This window comes from Phalacrocorax aristotelis, chromosome 15 (assembly GCF_949628215.1).
Source record: "Phalacrocorax aristotelis chromosome 15, bGulAri2.1, whole genome shotgun sequence".
Classification (NCBI taxonomy): Eukaryota; Metazoa; Chordata; class Aves; order Suliformes; family Phalacrocoracidae; genus Phalacrocorax; species Phalacrocorax aristotelis.
In genome coordinates, this window is record NC_134290.1 from 4,738,727 (window position 1) to 4,762,612 (window position 23,886).

The window sequence follows — 23,886 nt, forward strand, 5'->3', positions numbered from 1 at the left end:
TACCGGCCACCTGGGCTGGGCCAGCGCCAGGCACCTTCCCAACAGCAACTGGGCTTCCGCCGATCCCAAGGGGAGCATGGCCGAGGCGGGAGGATGCCGGAGGATGCTGGCCCTTCCCTCCTGCTGAATCCCTCTCTCCCCTAAGCGCAGAATAAGGTAAACAGGATGTTCCTGTAGTGCCTGACCATGGCTAAAAAGAAAAACACCAAACTCATAAATCCGTGGCTTTGATTAACCCAAAAGAAGAGCGGAGGTACCCAAATCGCATGGCTGCCGGGGCAGCAGCGCACACCTGCCTCTTCCTCGGCACCTCGTCATCTTGCTGTAGATTCATTTTGTGTGATCTTTGTATCAAAGGGCGATACAGCTCTGACCGAGGGTATGGGCATAACCCATTTTCCAGACTTGCACACTCTCCAGAACCAAGAGGTGCCAGCTGCAGGTGTAAAGTGTAAAACATGTTTTCCAATAAAGTTCCCACCAACTTCAAAGTAGTCTTTCTGCCCCCAGACACAGCCAGAAGTGTTTGTACTTATGCGCTTTACCTTCAGGAATACCTGTGTAGCACTAGGGAAAGTTTAATGACACCCTTCTCTTGCAGTCTTTCCTAGAAAATGATTTCCTACAGTAAACCATTTAATTACAAAACCCCAACATCTTTCCCCACAACCCACCCAAGTGCTCTGAAGCCAGGCACATCTCCAGCTAAAAAACCTAACCCCCAAGGAACAAGAGCTGCGACAGCCAGAATCCTGCACCGAGATGCGTGTTTATTAAAACAAATCACAGGCTGTACATAAGCAGCACGAAGCTGTTTAGCGTGCACAGACTCAGATCTCCTTTATCGCAGGGAACAGCCACGCACACTCATGCTGAGGGAGGATAAATTTCTAAGTCAGGGTCAGCGTGAGAGGCTCTCGCAGATAAATCAGGGACAGAGAAAGAGCAAGGGGCTTGATAGGTATGATGAGAAGGAAGAAGTTTTCAATTAGAAAAAGGTTAAATGAAGCAGCAAGCCCTGTAGTCGGGCAGATGATGATCTTGGTCAGTGTAAATCCCTCAAAGATGGATCTAGACTAAGCTGGGCATGACCTCAATGTTGCTTCATGAGGGAATTCAACTGAGAGCTAGCACTCGAGCAAAGCGTCGATCACCAACAGGCTGCTGCGGTTACATGCTAGGTCACTACATTTACACATTTCAGGGCTCTGTCAGCTCCCCCTCTCCCATCAGCCACCCAAACACAGGGTTTGGAGTCTCTCTTTTCAAACCAGAGATAGCAGGCAGGGGCAGTCACCCCTAAAAGGCTTGAGGATTCGAAGGGTTGGGGTTACACAAGTGGCAACATAGACACGTTATATCTCCGGGCTCCACGGCTCCTACTTCTTTCTGCCTCCTCTTTCTTTGAGCGCCAGGTGAATCAGAGAGCCACTCGTCATGTTGTAATACGCCAGGGAGTTCGAATCCTTGATGAAGATGCCCTGAGGGGAGGAGGAAAAAAAAAAGAATAAACACCAGTCACAGCAGAAACCTTAATGCTCACTTTTCCCACAAATCCCCCCACTGATCAAGCCCTCCCAGCCCTACTCTCAAAACAGGGCGGTGGCAGGATGCTGCAGGTTTTGAAAAACCCCAGAGATCCCAGCGTCTCTGAAGATGGGCACCGGAGGAGGTGGGTATGCCGGGAATGATGCAAGGGTACAAACAGACAATATACACCCTATACCTCTACAAACATAAAGATAGCCACCACAACAAGTGAAGCTATTTAGGCTCCACTCCCCCCTCTTTTTTTTATTCTTAAAAACCAACATCAGTTACGCTTCCTTTCTCGCGAAGGGTTAACACAATATCTGCCCACAGATGAGCTCCTGAGGAGGTTCAGCGCACAAAGTTCACTGCTTAGGCAGCAGGTTGTGCCTGTGCACACGCATGACTGGGAACAAGTTATTAAAAAGGAACGGTGCCTTTCTGACAGCTCCAGTCTTGAGAGGAAGGGAGAGCGAGCTCTTCCCTTCCATGTTTTGAAGGAAGTCTTTTCAGAGCTGCCAGGGTTTCAAGGTACTCTCGCCTGCCTTCCTGAGCATGCACAACAGATCAGTGGGAGCAGACTGTTGCATTTATGTGTTAAAAAACCCCAATATTAATAATAGGCTGATTCTAGAGAAAGCCATCAAGCTTAGAGGACTCATCTGCCACAGCAATACTGTGAAAATCCACCAGTGCCACCTACTAAAGGCCCATCCTGCTGTATCAGCATGCAGTTCTGGAACCAAGTGTGCTGCACAGCCACGAGAGACATTCCCTCTGCTCTTCCCAATATCATAGTAGGTACATTACAACTTTTTTCTTGTAAAAAGTCAGTTTGTGTGCAAGAAAGCACTGACATACAGTGTTTGAAGGGCTTATACCCACCTCGTACTGCAGCTTCTGTTTCCCAGCTGGCATCCCTGTGGCCTCGTGGATCTTAACCTTTATAACAGACACCTAGGAAGAAACAAAGAGCTTGCTCAGGGATTTTTTTTCCCCCCACTGTACAGACGGGCAGCACCGCTCCCCCAGCCACGCAACTCTGCTGGGCAAGGGGCTGCAGCGTGGGGAACACACAGGATTTTACAGCTCCTGCCACGCAGGTCAACTGCTATTCTCAAAGCAAAGGAACTCGGTAACAAAACAAGCCGGGGTAGAGGCCAGGTTAATAAGCTACATGCCTGGTCCGAGAGCGGCAGGGTGAACACTAACACTTGGCCGTTCAGTTTCCATTCCGTCTTGTCCTGCATGTTGGGAACCTGGACTTTGACCGTGACCGGACCCTAGAGGAAACAAAGATAACGTCTCTCACAGGCAAGGAGGTTCAGGACTACGATAAAAGAGCAGCAGACAAATTATTTCTTTCCCACGTATCTCGGCTTCTCAGCGAACACACAGAACTGTATTTGCCTCAACACTGAGAAAGTTACTTTGCTGTTACCAAAATAAAACAAATTAGTTGGATTTCTCTCCTCAGTCCCTCCTGTTGTCTGCCATTTGCCAAGCGTCACGCACATTCACAGTATTACAGAGTGAACGTATGAAGCATTAAGCAGGAGACAGCTTCTCTGCGCAGATGCCCAGGAAAACTCTACAGCCTTCTTATACGACTTTTAGAACTCAACCTGTGATTATGGCACTCCTCAGGAAGGAATTCTAACATTTAGTTCATGTTATTGTGGAATGTATCACATTACCACACTATCACTCTGACCCTGACAAATCTCCTTGCATCTCCAGCTTAGCAGACCTCTGCTTAAAAGCTTATTAGCAGCATTAGTAGTTCCTGACACTAGTATAAACCTATCCCTCGCTACCCTTAATTACAGAAGCGCACTATCGTATTAAACTTCTGTGTGTAGTGTTGTACCGCTCTTTCCCGTAAAACACAGAGCAGTTTAGCTTGTTCAGGAATAACAGTAGAAAGGAGCCCTCAGGTCACTCCCTTGAGAAGCACTTTTGCGTACCAGCTTCCCTCTGGCCTTACACCTGCTTTGGGCAGGGGAGGCTGAGCCCCCCAGCAGGGTCAGGGCTCCAGAGCTTCTCAACAAGCAGCCAGCCCACACCAATACCTTGTTCCTGCGCAGAAACTCCTCCTCTGGAATCAGGCTATCTTCGCTCTTCAGTTTCTTTGAGACTGGCTCATCCTCCATCGGCGGCGGCGGATGAACGGGAGGCATCGGTGCTGGGGAAGGAACCGGAGCCACGGGAGGCGCAGGAACGAATGCTGAAATGGGAGGGGGGGGACACAACACGATCTGTAGTCACCCACTGCATATACAGCAGACACTCCCTTACATGAAAACTCTTTTAGCAGACCAGCAGAGGCTGAAAATAAATGCCACAATACATGGAGGAAGTTAACACAACCAACAGTAACGTGCAAACTTCAAACGTTAGGAGATCTCTCATATTGGGAAACAGTCCAGGAAAAGACAACAAGCGGCATAAGAACTTCCTGCAGATCTTGCAAAAAAGAACACGCTCTCAGTTTGGCATGCAGCGGTGCCAGCACTTCGATTTAAAAAAAAAAAAAAAAGGGAAAAAAAGAGGGAGAATTTTTTACATTGTGCTTTTCAACTTAGAAGCACCTAATGCTATGAAGCTGCTACGAGGAAAGGGGCCAGACAGCAGCTTTTCCTCCTGCAGCAGCAACTTCTGTAACAAACTAACACCCAGTGAGGTGCTGCCAGCTCCTCTTTACTCTGGTTCTTTTCAGAAAGCAATGTGGATTCTTAATCTTCACCTGGGCAGGCTCCTGGGAACACAAGACTTAGAATAGGTGAAACAGAATTCTCTGTATTTCATGCTGCAGGAGGAGTCTTGAGCCCAGAAGCAGCACTGCCAGTTAAGTCATACCAAACACACCAAAATTCTTAATGACAGGACTTAGGGTCTGCAGTCCCGATTACATGCTGTTATCAGAGACACAAAAGGAAAAAAGAATCAAAGCTCAAGCCCACGTTGTGCAGGAATTAGCTGAACAATTAACCAGAAAAAGCTGAAGTTACTGACCTGTTGGTACTATCATGGGAGGCGGGCGGGGGCTCATGATGGGGGGAGCAGAGGGTGGCATGGGGACAACGTTGATGCGCGGGGTGTGGATTATTGGTGGCATGGGGGTGGCTATGACGGATCCTGGGGGCAGACGGACCACGGAAGTCATCGGGGGACGAGGCATGACTGGAACTGCAGAAACAACAGCGGCACGAACGGGAGGGGGCATCTGGAGAGAGAGGGTGATTTTTCTTAGCAGGTACACCCTGGAACGCTGAGCGCTGTACACGATCCTGACTAAGATAACCAGGGCAACACACAGAGGATTTCTGTTGGCCAAGGACTTGTCGGGAACCTCAGCGAGCCCACCCTATGGTCAGGCCAAGCTGCCTGTAAACAGGCACTGAAGCCTCATTATCAGACTCAGGTATCAGACCACGAGCATGTAGCAGTCTGGAAGAAGGAGCTATTTCAGAGTCATGTAGCAGAACCCTTGGGGCAGGAACTCTGGACAACTGAGTCACCTGTGAACACTTCTTACCTGCAGCTACTTTTGTACACCTTTCTACACCTCAAAAAAAGCACCCACCCGTGCCTTTGTTAGCCATACTCCCTTCCTCCAAGATCTCACTGCCCAGGTTCTTCCTTCACCCAACTGATCAAGTCTTTTTGATACCTCTGAGGATGAAAAGCTCTACCTAAATCTTAATTTCCATTTTTAACAGTGAGTTCAACAGGGTTCCTCTGATGGTATAAGAGTAATATGGAAACAAGAACTTCACTCAAAATCTGCTTCTAGCCAGTACCCTGCTGTTATAACCCTTGCCTTCATCAGGACTCCCTTCTAATTAACTATGGCTACAGCCATTTGCTTTTGGAAGCCCAAACGCTTACGGTGGGCGGACGAGGCACGGATGTGATCGGCGGAGCGCTGGCTGGGGGATTTGATGCCGATGAAGGAGGGGGTGGCTGGGGCATTTCATTGGGTTTGCTGGGACCAATCTTCTCCTTGCTGTCATCTTCTGGCACCAGTCCCTTGGCCTTATGGATAGCTTCAATTTGCTCTTGGAGAGTAATATTGGCCTGAGCAGCCTGTTGTGTGCGGGCCATGCTGCCTGAGTGCCCATCCCAGGTCACCTGAGAGGATAAAATCAATGAGAATAACCCCCGCTTGCCCAGACTGCGATGTGAGCTGCAAGTAAATCAAGAGAGCAAGAACAAAGTTCAAGAGACTCCAGTCTCTCTGAGCACTCATAATACTACGACAGGAACCTGTGAAAACAAACAAAAACCACAATAAACCCAAACAAACCAAATCCCACAAAACAGTTTCCACTCTACCTTTTCCTCGGGTTTCTGGATTTCTTCTTCACCTATCTTTTTACCAATGGCAGTCTCTTCTACACCGAAGATATCAGTACGGCGCTCTGCCAGCTGCTTCAAGCTGCTTTCAATATCCAAACCTGCAGGCAAAAAGAGAAATTCTTATCTCAGTGACACAAAGTCAAACACGATCCAGCCTCTTTTAACGATCTTTAAACTGTTTGGTCCCTAATGGCTGAGCGCTGCTCTTTTGAGGAGACCACAACTAAATGTACTAATGACAAACGGATCCACACAGCACACTAAGGACATCATACAGAAAGCTACATTTAAGAGTTTCTTCTCAGTGGGACGTGGGGGGAGTGAGGGTGTGTACTAAGAGTTCACAGAGCTCATCTAGGAACTTGGTTTTGCAAGCTGTGTCAGATTCTTAAGCTGACCTGGGGCGTAGACCTCATCATCGCTCTGCTTTTCACGGATGGATCGATCACGCTGCTCCAGCCATCGAGGATCCAGGAGACCAATTCGCATGTGTTCTTGCATTTTACTGGCAGGAATTTTCTCTCCAGTGATGGGGGAAACAAGATACTCATCTGGAGCTGGGGCAGGCGGTAATGGTTTTGAGGCTAGAAAAACAAAACCACATTGTTAAAAACACATTGGAGGATGCAGCCTAGGAACAAATGCTTTTGTGATTATTCAGGAAGAAATAAAAGTTTTTCTTCACAGCCTGATTTACCTTTGGGATCATAATCTTTCCGCACAATGACCTGATCTGGCGTGGGAGGAAGTGGTGGTGGCATTGGGGTTTCTGGAGGAGGAGGAACCTTCTGACCTTCATCCTCATCATCTGAGCCCTTATTTAGGGGGGGGGGGAAAAAAAATCATAACCAAGTCCCTGTAGTCAAATATCAACAAACAAGATTTGAGAAAGGTGTAAAAATCCTATGCAGCGCTGGAAAAACTGACTATGCAGCTTCAAACCAACAGAACTATTTTGCCTCTGGACACCTATGCTACAGTGGTTCCTCTGGATAATAATGATTTAGAAATTCAGCAGACCCAGAAGAGGAAGCAAGTACTCCTCAGCTTCTACATTACCACAGGACAGCAAGCAGGGGCTTAGAGTTAACCACGCTCTTGTTCCTTATTACTAGACGAACAGCTAACATACAGTGGGTAGAGAAGAGTCTAAAATGAGTCATCATTCAGTGTTCCAGATTCTGTGCAGAAGAAAGCCCAGAGGCTTGACCACAGAAATGGAAAATCCACACCATTAGGTGACAAAATTACTGGATTTCTCTCGGAAATTGTGTTGTCAAGGAAATAATTAAAAATACCATATTCCAGCAGAAACAGGTTGTTCTGAAATTCCATCAGAAGGAAATCTCATTTCCTCAAGAAACTGAGGAACTTCTTACAGTGAAAAAGAAGGGCATCAGAAACCACACACACTTTACGGGACAAAAGTAATGCTGATTCTATTGGCTAGTTACCTCATCCATATCCTGCACTTGGGTGTCTTGATCCAGCTGGGTTGGGGGCTCATCTGTTTTCTCTTGCTTTTCATCTTCCTCATCTGACTCCACCTCCATCTCTACCTCCTCGCTTTCTCCAAACTTCTCATAACGCTCCTGGATCAGGATTCGAGCTCCCAACTCTTCTGGAGTGGTGGGAGGAGGGAAATTCCCTACAATGCAGAAAACAGAGCTTCTGTTTCTCTATCCCATTTTGTTGCTCAATGGACAGACAAAAATATCAACTTCTTGAATGAAAGCAGTTTCTTTACAAAACAGTGGCATGAAAACCTGGGAGCCAAGGCATAGAGAAGGGAATGGATGGAGTCTATACAGACCAACATCATCGTGACAGATGAAGATGAAGGTACTTACAGGTGAAAGCACCACTAGAAAGCAGGACAAGTTCTGCTCTCCCAGTGGAAGTGAAAAGTGGACACTAGTGCAGTACTGGACTTTGTGCAAGGAGAACATTACTGACTGCAGAAAAAACCCAGCCCTGCACACTGTCACTTTCCCCTTCATCTTTGAAGGATATGCAGCTGTAAAAAACAACCTCTGTCTAAAAAAAGCATTTCAGGACATAGTGCCTACTCAAAGGGAGCAGAGTTTCACAGAGGTTACAACACTTCAGTACCTTGCTCGTTGGGCTGAAAGTCAACTGTTTCCACAACCACAAAGTCATGCCAATCAATCTGGGCATAAGCAACACGCTCCTTTTCCTTCTCCTCCTCTTCCTTCTTTCTCTCTCTCTCCTGGAACTTTGCCCACTCCACTCTGTAATACACCTGCACAAGCAGACGTAAAGCACACACTAAACGTCAGACAAGAAACACATCACAGTCACCTCCGCAGCATCCCTGAGTTTACGCCACCAACCTTTCAGGGCAGGGACACGAGCACTACTTCAGAGGCCTGGCACGACAAAGAAATATTTGTATTTCATTCAGAAACTACAGGTTTGCCTGCTGAGTAATGTACTACAGCAGCTTTGTACAGTGGTTTTCTAAAACCGGAACTGCAGACTTGAGCCAAGACCAAGCCATCCGGGTATGACATGACTCGGATCTCACTGAGGATTCAGAGCCAGCAAACAGCTCACAGATCCTGTTACAACCTGGTAATAACACCTTTCCAGAACAAAAGCAGTCTTCGTGATGAAGACAGAAATCAATGTAATAAAGAACAGCTTGGAAGGACTATAAGTGACTGAGCTGTCACAGTGAAGTTGTCCGAGAGGGGAACATTCTACTTTGTAAAATGCTCAGGAATGGTGTCGTGCAGTATCTATGCCTCTACACTGCCACAAGGAAACTACCCCCAATACGAACACTAGCTAGGAGTTTAAAGACAAGCTTGAGCATCCCATATTCCAGCAACTGCAGGGGGCACATCCATTTTATTCTCTGTATATTTGTATTTGCTGCCAGTAAGTCAGAAACATGTAAAGCAAAAAAAAAAAATCAAAACATAAAGGAAATGCTTCAGCAATTTTGCAAATTTTTCATGTAATACCTGATCTAGGACTTCTTTGGGATTTTCAGCCTCTTTCTTGAGTTTGAGGAGTAAGCCTTTAGGTGGGATCAGGATCTGAAACATATTTTGCATGACAGTTGGTGACAATTCTTTTTGCCAAAGCCTCCTTAACAGCAATTATTCTCATTCTGCATCGATAAAAATACCAGCAGACCCCTGGGGCTATGTTCCATTTCTTCTGTTGCAACCCTCCAATTACTTATTGCTCATACTCCCACTTAAAATATTCACTCTTGGCCTTCCAACTACCCTCCATACTTAAAAAACCACAACTTATACTACAATAGTGTCGGGTACATTTAAATAACAGCCCACTGTGTTCAGCGCTGCACGTTGCCAACAACATACGAGATACCCACTCTAACTCCAAGAGCAAGATTTGAAGGATCAACCCTTGGACCCGCACATATTTCTAGTCTGGCTGTTTTGTAGGGCTTCAATGGTCTTCAAACTCGTACTGCTGTTGAAGGAATCAACCTGACAGGTAAACTGCCAAGACTACCTTTGTGTACTGTTCAACCAGCTTAGTGAAGTAGTTAAAGAGACTGTGCTGGGGGCGAAGGAAATCAAACTGGTAGTTCCTCTGTTCTTTCTGCATCAGCTGTGTCAAGAACTGCCGCCCATTCCGAGCCACAAACTGTGCCGTTAGCTTCACCACATCCAAGTCAAAGGCAGAGATTGAGGGAGGGTCTGCAATGAACTCGAATTCTGGAGGTGGCTCTTTTGGAACAACCGTCTCCTGGATCACCTGGGCCTGCACCTGCAGAGCAGAACAGAGACAGCTCAGTGACTGCCCTCAAGAAACCGCTACCAAACACTTGGGAGCACCCATTTTTTCCTTCAGCTGCTGTGGGAAACCAACATCAGTCTAGATATCCTGGCAGCTGCAAGGATGAGAAAAATTAGTAGCAAAGGGTATATCTGGACATCTGTATTTAGGCCTCCTATAAAAAAACCCATTGCTCCAACAGCTAACAACACTGGAAACTATCAGGGCTTCACTATAATCCTCTAGGATGGTCAATACCGCACAGCGCGACCGTTGGCTATGCGAAGCATGTAACAGACTCAGATTCGGTCGCTGCCCTTTCTCCATTCAGTATGTACAAAGGCACAACTAAACAAAATCGGCAACATCTTGTACTTTTAAGGGGAAGTTGATCCTTCCGGCAGAAAAAAGGAAATGTGTCTACAAAACAGTGCATGCATCAAGCCCACACTGAACTCCAAGGGATTCTAAGGACTTGCCTAGGACAGGAGTCCTAAACTCCTACAGTCTGCGTGATCACTATTTTGAGTACCATATCAGCCAATACACAACTAAACATAATTAAAATGGTCCAAGTAGAACAATGTATCAGCTCTTTCATACTCAACTTTTAGTGACCAGTGACTGGGAGACGCGCACCTGCAACAAAACAAAGTCCCAGACACTAAACCCAAGCTTCTCAGTGCTGTCTTTTTTTGCAAATATATAAGTAACTCCTTTGTTTGCCTTGTCTTTCAGACCTCCGCTTAATGTCAGGCTGTGACACATCCAGTTAGAAGCCAAGTTCTCAACCAAAGTGAAAAGGAATACTTACCTTCTGTGGAAGCTGCTGCTGAGCACTTTGCTGCTGTTGCATGACCTTGGGAATAGCAGCTGACGGCTCCTGTGCTTTACCCTCCTTGAACTCACTGACTTTGTGCCGGTAATATGCATGGTAAGGATCATTGGGATTCAAGAAATTGAACTTGGGGTTATTTATTTCATTCTGACGAATTCGAGCTTCAAATTCTGGACCATTTCTGGGGAGGAAAAAGATAAATTATTCAGATGAATGGGCATCAGCTCAAGTGTAAAGGTTTGTTTCTTTCATAGTAAGATGTATAGTAAGCCCCTCAGAAGCCAATTTTCTCTCCTGTGTGGAAGGAGTTTACCTCTAAGTAACTCATACCCAACCGCAGCCAGCTGTACAGACACAAGTTAATGGCATTTGTCCTAACTTAGCCTATAAAGCTTCACAGTATTTCTTAAGACAGTTAAAAACTCACAAGCGTTCCACAATCTCATTTGGCTACACACAAACAAAAGGCCATTTACTGGATTGGCAGTTTATTGGATGAAGTTTACAAGTTACTTACTAGACCAATTTTATTTGCTCTATTTAAGACTAGTTTCATTTCCAGAAAGTTCATATAAGGAAAAAAGTAGGTAACCATCAGCCTGTGCAGAGATTGACCACACTGGAGTGTTGCATTTTGGAGAGCCCTAAGTTTTGGTCCAGGTAACGTCCATCCCTGCCACGCAAAGTGCACAACCATTTATTTCAGCGTAGTCTGAGAAAGTTAACAGCAGCTGTAGCATGTTTCTTTTCATACATGCTGGATACCTCCAAGTCTTGTTTAGACACTCTGCCTCTTCCAAAAGAGGAGGCCTCTACAACACCGAAGGATAAACACAGCCCCTTCCGTGTCCTCAAAGGAAGCCAACGCTCCTTGGCAGCACTTTGGAAATTAGCTAGACAAGAAGTGTCTCTGATTAGACCAGCATCTAGGAATTGTCTTAAAACTCTGAGCAATGACCATTTAGTGAAGTAAAATCATGCAGTGTTCAGCCAGTCTGGATGCCGTGAAGCTTAAGAATTCGCACAGCCAGCTGAGGGATATTTACCTCCCATGCTACTCATACACTGCCAGGAAGACCAAGATCTGGACCCCTGAGACCTCATGTAGAGATAAGACAGCCAGAAATACTTAAGTGTTAAAAAACAACAGAGGAAGATGGCCTAGCTAGCACTAACAGCTTGCGCTTGCAGAATGATGACATTAGGCAAATGGAAGAAGCCCAAAGCAGTAAAATTTATTCAACTTTTAGAATCCTCCCCTAAACTTGACATCTATACTCACACTAATCGATCTGCTACAGTCAACAGAGGGGGGAAAAAAAAAAACCCCACACATCACAGGCACCTCATCTGTCCTAAGAGAGGATCAGACTGCTCTCTGAAGGTATGCACTTTTCTCCCTCTGGCGATCAGGGGCGAGAGAGATGACTGAGGCTTGGTCGAACAGACATCCCAGCTGCCGGCACACTTCACCAAGCTACACAACGCAGGGGCAAGGCTTAACCTCAGGACTCAAGAAGTAAATGAGCACCCTTTTGCTGGGAAGTTCATCGCCAACACGCTGTAAAACACAGGCTTTGTCACTTGGTGGAGCACCTGTAACAAGGCTCCCTTTGTACCTGGAATTTTGTTTCCCCTTCAGATCATTCGGAACAGGAACTGTTACCTGGTTATTCCAGCGTGTATTATTGATTCTTCCAAGAAGTTCATTTTATTTACTACCATAACTTTTCTACAAAGCATGTCTTACACCTCTTAAGCAGAACATTGTTGTTTCTCCTCCACAGCCTCACTGGTATAGGCTCAATCCTTAAAATCCTCTGTGGAAATTCATAGGTCTGTGACCTGTTTCAGTTTCTGGAGCTGCACAGACACGACCATACAAAAATCCCAGGAAACACGAGACACCACCAGTGCTGTTTACCTGGCTACAAAGCTGGCGGTCTTGTCCACAATATTCCTGACCTCTGGAGGAGGGTAAATAATTCCTACCACAGGCTTGGCTGGTGCTGCTTCCTCTTTTGGCTCCTCTTCTGGCTGCAATAAAAACATGTATATACATATATATACAGTGCACTGTACTGCTGCCTCACAACTATAGCAACTGTTCAAAAGGTGAAGAGGTGTTGGCACAGGAAGACATCTTTCACCGTGTGTTTGCAATCAAATTCAGGCAAATTCAAATGGCCTAAATCAAAGCTGAAAACAAGAGAAGGAAATTCAAATAATATTGAGTAACGTGCTATATACCAGCACCAGAGGGTGAAAAATAGACCAGCAAACCCAGATTAGGTTTATTTTCAGGTGGTTGAGTTGGAAAATTCATCTCCTTCCTCTCTCAACTTCCTCATCTATATTGGGAGTAACAATCCTAACACATATTAACAAATTGTTCTGCAAAACCATGCTTAATGAAGCCTGTGTAAGAATTAAGTCTTCCAAACAGCAACCCAAATGGCAGACAGCAGTATCTACTCTCCTCCCCGGCCCCCAAAACATTTAATATTTCCTGACACAGAGATCTGGGTTACCAATCTGAATCGCCAGTCCCACGAACTACTTGCTCAGCTTCTCAGGGTGGGAGACAATGTTTGCCTGCTTGGCAAGGGCACCCGCCGCAGGGGCGGGCACAGCAAGGCGACGAGGAAGGCCACTCCATGGGAACGAAAACAAGTTCTCCTGGCGTTTTTGCTATCTCAGCCTTGACCCCGCTTAGGTTTATAAACGCTGAGACAAGAGGCAGCGTAGGAGAATGCCTATAACAACACATCCAGGATTAACTCAGCACTGCTAAACAGGTTTGGAAGTTATGAACGTGCCTAGAGGCCTGTGGCACTGCAAGAAACGGGAATCTGAATTATTAACTCCACGTTAAATAAAACATAGCTTTTAATCCTATTGTGGTTGCATCAAAAGCTGTTTTGTACAGAAAAGCTCTCCAGGGCATTTTTCTCACTGATATTATAGGAGGATATGAACTAAAATCCCAGAACCCTCCCTGAGAATGGCTTTATCTTCCAGTAAGACTAAAACCTGCTCTTTGCAGAATACGAAAGATGTCTCTCCTCTTTCCTCACCAAGCATCTTTCACAAGAAAAGCTGTTATAAAAGAGAACAGGTGCATGGGAAATGTTTATATTCTTAACAGACACAGTCAGGGAGATTTTAAAATACCAGAAAAGCTACTAGCTCTGCTCAATGCACAGGGACTCCAAGGCAGAAAACTCTCTTGAGTCAAACACAACCTTAATGAAGTGTGTTAAGAAGAATGTGCCATAAACATGTTAATTTCTCATTCCTGCTCCCTCTGAACATCCATCATTGTGAGGAGCTGAAGGACAAGGCAACACCATGCTTGAGAGATGTTTTTATTTAAGCATGATGCTGAGCTGCCTTGCTAACACACATGCCTGGAAGACCCTGGGTGCTTGTTGGGGACAGCCATTTTCCTCTTAATTGTGTTAGCTACACCAAACCACCCAGGATTTTCAGTCAGCTCCCTACACTGGCTTACTGTACAGCTGCACGAGCGCTGATACTGGTGTGTGAAACTGCTGGAACAGCTGGGGAAGGAATGGCTGTTTGCCATTTGCGGAAGGCCAGGAAGAGGGTCTAGCAGAGGGGAATATGGCTGAGACGCAAGAGAACAGGGGAAGGCACTGCTACGCTCTCTGAAGCACACTGGGAGGGGTGTGTTTAATCCTTTCACATGTTCTTGCTGGTAGGAGGGCTGTTTCCAGATCTCACAGCAAACCCTCATGTCCATCACAGTAACAACCCTGTGCTGCTCCCAGGGAAGGACTCAGCCTCTTGCCGAAGTGCAGCACCCAGCTGCCCTCCAGCAGGCTGACAGCGGATGAACAGATTTCTGCGGGCTGTGCCTGCGGGAACCATAGAGTCATTAAGGTTGGAAAAGATCTCTAAGATCATCAAGTCCAACCACCAACCCAACACCCCCAGGCCTCCTCAGCCATGTCCTCAAGTGCCACGTCTGCACGTTTTTTGAACATCCCCAGGGATGGTGACTCCACCACCTCTCCGGGCAGCCTGCGCCTGACCACTCTTGCAGTAAAGTCATTGTTCCCAATATCCAATCTAAACCTCCCCTGACACAGCTTGAGGCCATTTCCTCTTGTCCTATCCCTTGTGACTTGGGCAAAAGAGACCGACAACCCCCTCACTACAACCTCCTTTCAGGCAGCTGCAGAGAGCAATAACGTCTCCCCTCAGACTCCTCCAGGCTAAAACCCCCAGCTGCCTCAGCCGCTTCTCATCAGACTTGTTCTCCAGACCCTTCACCAGTTTCGTTGCCCTTCTCTGGACACGCTCCAGCACCTCAACGCCCTTCTTGTACTGAGGGGCCCAAAACCGAACACAGCATTCGAGGTGCGGCCTCACCAGTGCCGAGTACAGAGGCACAAATAAAATGAGCAGCGAAGCTCAGGAGGGAAACGCAGTCCCCCAAAGCCAGAGACAACAACGGCCCCGCCGAGCCCCGCGGCCCGGCCCCCAGCGCCGCCTCCCCCGCCCGCGCGGCCCGCACCGGTTTGCTCTCGGCGGGGGGCGCTGGCTGCGCCGGAGGCATGGCTTGCACGGGTCCGGCCGGCATGGCGCTCCTCGGGGCGGCGGGAGGCGCTCCCCCGCCGGGACGAGACGAGACGAGACGGGATGGAACGAGACGGGACGAGGGACGGCCAACAGAGCCGACTCCTCCACGGACGAAATGGCGGCCGGACGTGGGCAGCTGCGCACGCGCGCCGGAAGTGACGGCACGCCAGCGGGCGCGCGCAGCTGCGGACACTGGGCGGGGTGTGTGAATGGGCCGGGACTAACTGGGCGGGGTTTAGCAAGGCCAGGGTTGGGTACATGAGCTCAGGCACGGCAATCCGGTGCAGCTCTACAGGCTTTGGGAAGAGTGGCTGGAAAGTGCCCGGCAGAGAAGGCCCTGGGGGTGCTGGCTGACAGCCGGCTGGGCATGAGCCAGCAGTGCCCAGGTGGCCAAGGAGGCCACCAGCCCCCGGGCTTGTGTCAGCCCTGGTGTGGCCAGCAGGAGCCGGGCAGGGATGGGGCCCCTGTGCCTGGCCCTGGGGAGGCCCCACCTCGAATGCTGGGCTCAGGTTTGGGCCCCTCGGGACAAGAAGGCCCAGGAGGGGCTGGAGCGTGTCCAGAGAAGGGCAGCGGGGCTGGGGCAGGGTCTGGAGCACAAGTGTGCTGGGGGGCGGCTGAGGGGGCTGGGGGGGTTTAGCCTGGAGAAGAGGAGGCTGAGGGGAGACGTTATTGCTCTCTGCAGCTGCCTGAAAGGAGGTTGTAGTGAGGGGGGTGTCGGTCTCTTTTGCCCAAGTCACAAGGGATAGGACAAGAGGAAATGGCCTCAAGCTGTGTCAGGGGAGGTTTAGATTGGATATTGGGAACAATGACTTTACTGCAAGAGTGGTCAGGCACAGGCTGCCCGGAGAGGTGGTGGAGTCACCATCCCTGGGGATGTTCAAAAAACGTGCAGACGTGGCGCTTGGGGACATGGCTTAGGAGGCCTGGGGGTGTTGGGTTGGCGGTTGATGATGCCGCAGAACTTTTCCAACCTCAACAATCCGACGAGTCTGCAGCCGGCCGGCGGGGAGGGCAGTGCGCATGCGCCGCGGGAAGTACCATTAGCGCGCCGCACGGAGGGGGGATAGCTGCAGAGGGAGGCGGGAGCGGGACGACCGTACCATTGTGGCGGGGGGCGTGGCTACCCGGGGCGCGGTAAGTGAGGGGGCGTGGTCTAGGGGGCGCGACCTGCCCGGTTGCCATAGCAGCAGACGGTGGCGGCGCGGTCCCCGCACAGGCCCTGGCCCGGCGCCCCCTCGCCCCGGGATCCCCCGGTCGTCCAGGCCACTGCGCTGGTCCCGTCCCCCCCGCAGTGACCCGTCCCCCGTCGGGCAGTCCGTCCGTCACAGGCCTGGTGGCCCTGCCGCAAGCCGCGGGGGGCCCGCCCCAGCCTCCCCCACCAGCAGCATGGCGCACCTCCTGGGCCACCCCGGCTGCATGGAGAGCCTGCGGGCCGACCTGAGGGACCTGCAGGCAGCCATCGCCGACGTCTCCTCCCGGGCCGGGGCCGTGCGTTTCCCCTCCTGGAAGTTCCCTGATAAAGTGTCCTGCGACCTGGACCTGTCAGTGCTGCTGGAGCAGTACGGCTATGCCGAGAGCGACCCGGAGTTTAGCCAGCACTCCCACGTGGTGCTGCTGGAGCTGGTGATAGACAGGTGAGAAGGCAAAGCCAGCCCCAAACACCCCTCTTAAAATCACCTTGGCTGGCAGAGCAGCTCCTTCCCCCCGCAGGGAAGGGCACCGTCGTGTGTGCAGCCCATCGAACGTGGCTAAGTGTTTTGGATGCTTTTTCCCCACATGTTCCCATGCTGGGTGGTTACTGGCACCTCAGCACCTCGGCCTCATGCTCTGCGGCTCTACGCTGAGACTTAAAACCCAACCACTTTCCCTGCACAGAGCTCAGAGCTATCCACACAAATGCTGGCCGCATAGGAGCAGAGAAAGCTGCTGCTCCGCCTGGGAGCTGAGGGCACCTGGGCAGATGGGGGCAGGTTCTTTAAATTGCACCCCAAAACCTTGGAAACACTCAGACACAGCTGCACCTGGGAGGCAAAAGCGACTTTTGCAGTCTGGGTGAAATAAATTCAACTCCATTCTCAAACATGAGCCATTCCTACAGGGCTGTTGGCCCTAACAATTAGGGTTTGATATCGGCAGCGTGGCTGCCCCAAATCTTTCAAGAGAACGGAACTGCAGCCTCTCGGAAGCAAGGCTGTCTCACCAGAGCAGAGGGGCAGAATCACCTCCCTCAACCTGCTAGCCACAAAATGTGGTTGTCAAGATCTGATTCTCAATAGATAGCAGCAAGGGAGCTGCTCTGCTACATATGAAACCCTGGCCGATATCCACCCTCCTTTGCCAAAATTGCCTTGTCCAGGGGACAGGGAACAACCTCCTTGCCTTGGTGCTGGCCCTTCAGGCTCACCGTGCTCTTAAACACCAAGGGCCCTTTCCCCATTACAAATGCTGTGTTGCTCTAAGCTGTGTTTTGTTTCTGTTGAAGAAGACTGCTGCTGCTGCTTCAGAGCTTCATGGGCTACACGGAAAACCTGCTCAGTGAGCGAGCCATCCCCCCGACGCAGGCAGTGGGACCCTGCATGTCCGCTGGGCTGACAGTGAGGAGGTACTGGTGCAGCATGCTGAAACTGGGGGCCTGCTACCAGCAGCTCGTGGCCGAGGTGGGATATCTGGGGGCCCTGACACCCCACAAGCGGAGTGCAGGGGTCACAGAAATGGCCCTTGCTTCTGCCCCCATGATTTGGACCATGCTGAGGTCATGGTCCTTCTCGGGGACACCCCGTGACACACGCAGTGGCCATGCCTGATGTGCTTCTGGCTCACGACCCTCCAAGTGCTGATCTGTGTGTCCATTAGGACACATTTGTCCCACACTGTCCCCTCCCAGCATGAGTCCTTTCCCTCCTCTAACTGCCGCTCCCAGCTGCGCTGCGGGATCCGTCCTCCTCCAGGCATCCACCAGCGTCGCAGGATGGGGGAGCTTGGCCGCCCTTAATGCTTGGAAAAATATTCTCCTCCTGCCAACACACTCCCCCTGCAGCTCTGCTGACCCCACTGTTTGCAGGGCTGATCTGGTGCCAATCAGTGAAATAATTTGTGGTAAAAAACACTATGCCACTCCCCTGCATTTTTTTTTCCCCCAACAACGATCCCTTTTGTCACAAAATCTCACAGTAATTCATCTGGCATAACCAGGAGACAGCACAGGAGGTGGGAAAGAAGAGGAGCACAGTAGACAGGCAACCTGAGTGCTTGGTAGCTGTCTTCCTCCAGCCTCTGGGAACTCTTCTCCTCCCAAGAGATGGGCTTGCTGCCCTTGTAGCCCCTTGGCTGCACTAAGGTCCTCTCCCCAGGCTTCACACCTCTGTATTTGGGCTCTTACGGATCATTTGCAGCCGACTGTTTCATTTAGGCCCTGCTTTTGTTCTATGCTCTCTCCACCAGAAAGCAGCTTGCAGGAAGGAGATCCCCACACGGCGATCCACTTCCCAGGCTGGGAAACCTGAGGACGCGTGCCTGAAACACTGCTCACCTGTCATTTTGGAGTTAAGAACTTCCACAAAATTTGCCCAGTCCACCTCTCTGTGCCCATCGCTGAGTGTCTGTGCACCAGACAGCGACTCCTTGGGCAGCTTCCTGACCGCTGCCTGCAGCGTGGCCGAGAGCAGCCGCAGCATCCCCACGCAGATAACAAGGTCTTCTGTGGGACCTTGTGACACCTGTGCCAGCGCCCAGGCCACTCTCCGTGAGGTCGGCAATGCCATCACCAGCATCTGCCAGAGCCAGAACATCCCCTCAGCTCTGAGCAGGTTCCAGGAGATGGTGGAGGAAAGCAAAGGGAGAAGGACCCTCTCTGCAATGGACATGAGCTACTGGGCCTCAGAGCAGACCAAGGACCTCTCCCGAATCAGCAAACACCTCCAGATGCTGCTGCAGCAGGTCAACCCTCTGAAGTCTAAGCTGGAAGAGTCAGAGAAACAGAAGGACAAGCTGCAGAAACAAGTTGAGGACTTCTCCAGGTTGCTTCAGGTGGAGAAGGAGACCCAAGCGCAGCAGAGGAAGGAGGCTGAGCAGAACCTGGAAGTAAAGAACAAAGACTATTTAGAGGCTGTAGCCAGGCTGGAGCAGGACAAGGATGACCTACGGAGAGGTACAGTGCTGTTTCCTCCCAGGCCCGTGGGTTTTTGCAGAAGAATTGTGGGGTCCATGGTCGAATCTTGGGCTTACCACCATGAGTAGGGCTTTTGCTGCTGATTTTGGTAGGTGCTTGGGCTGTTCTCTGCTGTGAAACTAACCCCAGACAGTGGGAGCCGGTTGTCCACATCCTCTCACTGCTTCCTCCCTGCTGAAGCACAGCATGACCCAATCACTGGCTACAAAATGCTTTGGCATGGCTGTTTGCTGCCTCGTTTTAGTTTCTTTGTGGAGCTGTTTCGTTAGTATTGTTTTTGTGCTGATTTAGGAGCTGCTCTGCTGGAAGAGCGATTCTCCACCTTAAAGGAGGAGCTGGCTGCGAAGCAGGCTGCTGTTCAGGAGCTGGGTAAGGACCCCTGGGGCTCACCCAGCTGGCACGTCTCTCCCCCAGCCTTGCTCTGATCTCACTACCTAACTCCCGGGTCCCCCAGATCAGTCAGGTGAAGCGCTGGTGGGAATGGTGGGGGAGGACGAGCCTCCTTTGTCACAGTGCCCAAACATCACCCTGCACCAGAGAGGGCTCGTGCTGGTACTGGTGGAGGTTCAGGAGGTTGCAGCCCTCCTGTCAGACCTGCCACCCCCTCACCAGGGCCTGTGGAGGGTGGGGGGCCCCTTCAAGCCACCTCATCAGGAGCTTCTTCCCCTCCTGCTGAGCCTGTGCCCAAGGTGTGGTGTCTCCCCAGAGGCGACAAAGGCAACCTTGCTGGAGGAGATGAGGACCACAATGGTGGCCAGGAGCTGGGTGCTGGAGCTGGAGGAGAAGGTGCAGGTGCTCACTGGCCAGCGGGAGAGCCTGGGCCAGGAGCTGAGTGCCACCACCACCCAGCTGGAGAAGGAGAAGGCCAAAGTGGAGAGCATGCTGAGGCACCAGGAGGTACGGCTGGGTCTGCTGCTGCCCACCTTGCCCTGCTCCGGAGCTGCTCTGCAGCCCCACAGCATGCTGTGGGAGCGGGCTGAGCTCAGGCCAGCTCTTTCAGAGATCCCACTTGTGGTGCTGGGCCCTGAGGAGCTCACCCTCCATCCGTGCTGGCTCTGTGTGGCTATGGCCAAGCCCTCCTTACCCTGCACCCCTTCTCTGCCCTCAGCTGCTGCCACAGCTCCTTGTCATCATGGGTGCTGCTGGCCTGTGTAAGGGCAGTGGTGAGCGGGTGCAGCAGCAGCCCCATGCAGGCTCACCTGCCCTGTACAGTCCCTGCAGGCTAAGCAGAGCGCCCTGCTGCTGCAGCTCAACAGCCTGGACCAGGAGCGTGAGGAGCTGCAAGCCAGCCTGGGAGAGGCCGAGGAGAGCACGGCCAGGCTGGCAGAGCAGCTGGAGGAGAGCCGGGAGCAGAGCAGGCAACAGCTACGGACGCAGCAGGTCAGTGCTGGCAGCCAGTGTGCACCCAGGGGGTTGTCAGGAGCGGGGCTTCCTGAGGAGGGACACAGCTGTGCCACGTGGGTGTTGGGAGCCACCTGTTGCCCCATCCCCTGCCCATAGCCAGAGTTTTCCCAGGAGAGGGATTCTGGGACTTGGTGTCATATTGCCACATGGACATGTCCTACCGGGCCCCCTGGGGAAGACCCCCTCTCCTGCCTGGGCAAGTCTCTGCTGCTTTACCCTGCAGCCAAGGCAGAGGGGAGCAGTGGGAAGTGGCAGCTCAGGCTTTTCCCATGCCTCCCCATGTTCCTGGGCACGCACCATATTGTGTTTCCAACTCACAGAGGGGCTTTACAGCTGAGACCCTGCAATTCCTCACACTGCTGTGGGACATCCCTGTCACATAAGGAAAGGGCAGGAGCTTTCCTTGGGGAAGGGGGGATGTCCAAGTACTCCCGTGGGGCTCCCCCCAGACTGTGCCATCCTGAGGTTTGGGAGAGAGCTCTGCAAACCTCACCACCTCTGCCCTGTGCTGCGCAGGAGCTGCTGGACGCACTGCAACGGGAGAAGCTGAGCCTGGAGCAGTCTGTCTTGGAGCTGCAGGCAAACATCTCCAAGCTGGAGGAGCAGACACAGGAGCTGAAGGAGCGGGAGAGGCTGCTGGTGTTCTTCCCCGAGCTCCACATCCCCGCTGAGACACAGTTTGAGAGTAAGGGAGAGGACAGTGGGCAGCACCATCTGCCTTTCCCATGGTGGGGTTGTGCCTTTTTGGCATTTCCCAGAGCTTGCAGAGGATCCTGCCAGCTCTGGATGCGCCAGCGTTATTTGTACAACACAGTTTGTCCCATTAATAGCCAGGAAGAGCTCAGTCTGTGGGCTGTGCTAAGCCACTACCATCTTTCCACACCTCCCTATGTGGGTGCTGTTTGTCCTTCTTCCAGGCCAGGAACCAGAGCAGGGCCAGGGCACATGGGCAGAGCTTTGTTTGCCCTCACAGTTTCAGCTGGTGCAGTTTTGGATCCCAGCTGTCACCTCCCAGGCTGTGCTGGTGCTCCCTGGTTGGGGCAGGTGCCTTTCCAGTGGGCCCCCACGCTGCTCGGGAGGGAGGAGAGCTGCTGCCAGCACCTCTGAGCAGGCAGGCGGCAGCGGGTCGAGCTCTGGCTCTGTGGCAAGGACATCATATTTTGTTTGCAGGCACCGGGAGCTTGACTGAGGACATGGAGAAGCAGCTGCAGGCTAACAGCATCCGGATCAGTGTGCTGGAGCAGGAGAACATGCGGCTCAGGTCTGCGCTAGCCAAAGTGAAGGTGGCTGCTGAGCAGGGTGTGCTGAAGGTGAGGCTACACCCAAACCAGGGCGAGCTGGGTGCCACTGGGAAGAGGGGTGCACATGCCAGCAGGGTGCTGCATGCCCCAAACCACCCTGTGGCCCCTGGTGCTGTCCCGCATCCTCTGGGGAGCGCTTCCCTGGTTGCCTATGCTTCCAGAAAAGGCTCCACAGAGCAAAAGGCCATGGAGCTCCTCACACAACATGCCCTGCGACTCAGCAGCTACTTCTCCAGCCTGCATGGGGCCAAGCTGGACAAAGCTCCTTCCAAAAGGGCACAAAGCTGGGCGGGGGCTGTGATCCTTCACTGTCCCAGGGCCTGATCCTGCCTTCAGGAGCCCATCTTGGCCTCAGGGCAGCTTAACTGGGTGCTCCTACCTGACACTTTCCGAGCCAAAGCTGCTAAGCCGATGCTGGGGTGCTGCAGCATGCATGGTGCCCGCAGCTGCCGGTGGCCAGACCCAGACCTGCTCCGGCACGTTCCCCTGCACCAGGCTGCAGCCAGGGGCAGCACGGCAAGGTCACTCGCTCCCTGGGAGTGAATGGCATGGGCAGGGCAGTGCTGGGGCTTGTGCCAACGCCTCAGCAGTGGCTGCTGGAGCAGCCTTTCCTGCCCGGTACGGGCCGCACACAGCTGCAGACCTAGCCGGGCATGGGGGCTGCCATAAAACCCTTCCCCTGGGTCAGCTGCTGCAGCTCAGTGCATTAGGTTTAGACCAGCTTTGTATTTTTGCGGTATGCTTGCCCCCGGAGGGCCCAGGCTCCTGTCCCACTGGGAGGTCAGTCAGTTTTGACTGGTTTTGGCAGGGAAAGCTGCTTGGCTGAGGTGACCAGGTCTGCTTCCCAGCTTCTTTATTTCAGCCCCACCACGGCTGTTGTGCCACCAACCCACTGCCACCAGCTCAGTGGTGACGGCTGCCTGGGGCAAAGGCGTGTGACTGGAGCTGAGCGTGGGGGGAAGTTTCACCCCCTCTTCTCTTCCTCAGCTCATCCCACAGACCCAGCTGTGGTCTCAACTCAGCAGCCAGTGCACGGTGGAGGCTGGGCAGCAGGAATCAGGGTGAGTAGGAACCCAGAGGAAGGGGCTGGGAAGCTTCCCTCTTCTTCCTCCCCTCTAACCACTCCCACCCTCCTGCAGGCGGCCGAGCAGCCGAGGCAGCAGGGACAGCACAGGGACACACGGATGCACAGGCGAGGCCTGGCAGCGAGCTCTCGGCAGCCAGCAGCCAAAGCCGCTCTTGGCAGAGCCTGCGTGCAAGACCGGACCCTGCCTCTCGTTCGCAGTGGAGGGCCTGGTGCTCAGCCCCCCCAAGCCACGAGGGAGAGGCAAAACGCCGCCCCTCCCCTCTCACCGCACTAGTGGCCACCGCAAATAAAAGCTCATGAGGCTAACGCAGAAATGAGGCGTTCAGTGAGCAGCCGCCTGCCCTGCCCCACTGGAGCTCGTTACCTGTTCTTTGTGCATCACGAAGGCACACTCCCTTGGGAAACGCGCTCGCTCTGCCCGTCCCGTCGAGCCCGCACGCAGTGGGTGTAGGAAGCCCAAGGAGACAGTCCCGCAGCGGCTTTGCCACGGCTGAGCTACCAGTCGGCCTCCTGTTGTTGGTTCCCTTTGTTTTCTGCAGGACTGTGGAACCGAATGGGTCTGCACAGTGTCCCCGTTGTCCCTTTCCGTTGGGCAGCCCTGTGGTTTGTAGTAAACCTGAGGGTGCCGGCGCAGAGGGCTGGGCTGGCATGTCCCCTCTGCTTCTCCCTCAGCACAGCGACCCCAGAGAAGCCCTGCTGCAGGGGCTGGGCAGGGACTGGGCTGGGACTGGCTTCCCCCAGTTGGCAGCCAGAGGACTGACCTGCACACAGGCGAGGAGCCCTGGGAGGGGGGAATCACTCCCTGGGC

General features: G+C 51.9%; 2 protein-coding genes across 4 annotated transcripts; one reads left to right on the forward strand and one right to left on the reverse strand.

The window, feature by feature from the left end:
- Positions 1 to 750: 750 nt before the first annotated feature.
- On the reverse strand, positions 751 to 15,267 carry SF3A1 (splicing factor 3a subunit 1). Its single transcript, XM_075110018.1, has 16 exons — positions 15,054 to 15,267; positions 12,435 to 12,547; positions 10,487 to 10,691; positions 9,406 to 9,663; positions 8,883 to 8,957; positions 8,005 to 8,155; positions 7,347 to 7,540; positions 6,590 to 6,707; positions 6,291 to 6,476; positions 5,869 to 5,990; positions 5,422 to 5,664; positions 4,546 to 4,756; positions 3,603 to 3,757; positions 2,712 to 2,813; positions 2,416 to 2,487; positions 751 to 1,481 (listed from the first exon to the last, which is right to left on the reverse strand). Exons 1-16 carry the CDS (start codon positions 15,117 to 15,119, stop codon positions 1,380 to 1,382), a joined length of 2,373 nt encoding a protein of 790 aa, XP_074966119.1. The 5' UTR covers positions 15,120 to 15,267; the 3' UTR covers positions 751 to 1,379.
- A 1,007-nt stretch (positions 15,268 to 16,274) lies between these two features.
- Positions 16,275 to 23,448, forward strand: CCDC157 (coiled-coil domain containing 157). Of its 3 annotated transcripts, none has more exons than XM_075110016.1 (10): positions 16,275 to 16,752; positions 17,604 to 17,775; positions 18,560 to 19,265; positions 19,578 to 19,655; positions 19,993 to 20,183; positions 20,499 to 20,666; positions 21,207 to 21,375; positions 21,861 to 22,000; positions 22,979 to 23,052; positions 23,131 to 23,448. In XM_075110016.1, the coding sequence occupies exons 1-10, from the start codon at positions 16,505 to 16,507 to the stop codon at positions 23,366 to 23,368; spliced, it is 2,184 nt and encodes a 727-aa protein (XP_074966117.1). In that variant the 5' UTR covers positions 16,275 to 16,504; the 3' UTR covers positions 23,369 to 23,448. The 3 variants fall into 3 exon arrangements, with proteins under 3 accessions (XP_074966117.1, XP_074966118.1, XP_074966116.1); XM_075110015.1 differs by having other exon boundaries at positions 16,386 to 16,752; positions 17,601 to 17,775; XM_075110017.1 differs by lacking the exons at positions 19,578 to 19,655; positions 19,993 to 20,183; positions 20,499 to 20,666; ... (2 more) ...; positions 22,979 to 23,052; positions 23,131 to 23,448 and having other exon boundaries at positions 16,384 to 16,752; positions 17,601 to 17,720; positions 18,560 to 18,672.
- The last annotated feature ends 438 nt before the right edge of the window (positions 23,449 to 23,886 follow it).

Excerpts from the sequence above, each read along its gene's own strand:
- SF3A1 (XM_075110018.1), bottom strand. The coding sequence starts at position 15,119 with ATGCCGGCCGGACCCGTGCAAGCCATGCCTCCGGCGCAGCCAGCGCCC. Across the intron at positions 5,665-5,868 it reads TCCAGAAACCCGAGGAAAAG|GTGACCTGGGATGGGCACTC; the intron begins GTAGAGTGGAAA and ends TTATCCTCTCAG. Across the intron at positions 3,758-4,545 it reads TCCCATGATAGTACCAACAG|CATTCGTTCCTGCGCCTCCC; the intron begins GTCAGTAACTTC and ends CTCCCATTTCAG.
- CCDC157 (XM_075110015.1), top strand. The coding sequence starts at position 16,505 with ATGGCGCACCTCCTGGGCCACCCCGGCTGCATGGAGAGCCTGCGGGCC. Across the intron at positions 20,184-20,498 it reads GCATGCTGAGGCACCAGGAG|TCCCTGCAGGCTAAGCAGAG; the intron begins GTACGGCTGGGT and ends TGCCCTGTACAG. Across the intron at positions 23,053-23,130 it reads GCTGGGCAGCAGGAATCAGG|GCGGCCGAGCAGCCGAGGCA; the intron begins GTGAGTAGGAAC and ends ACCCTCCTGCAG.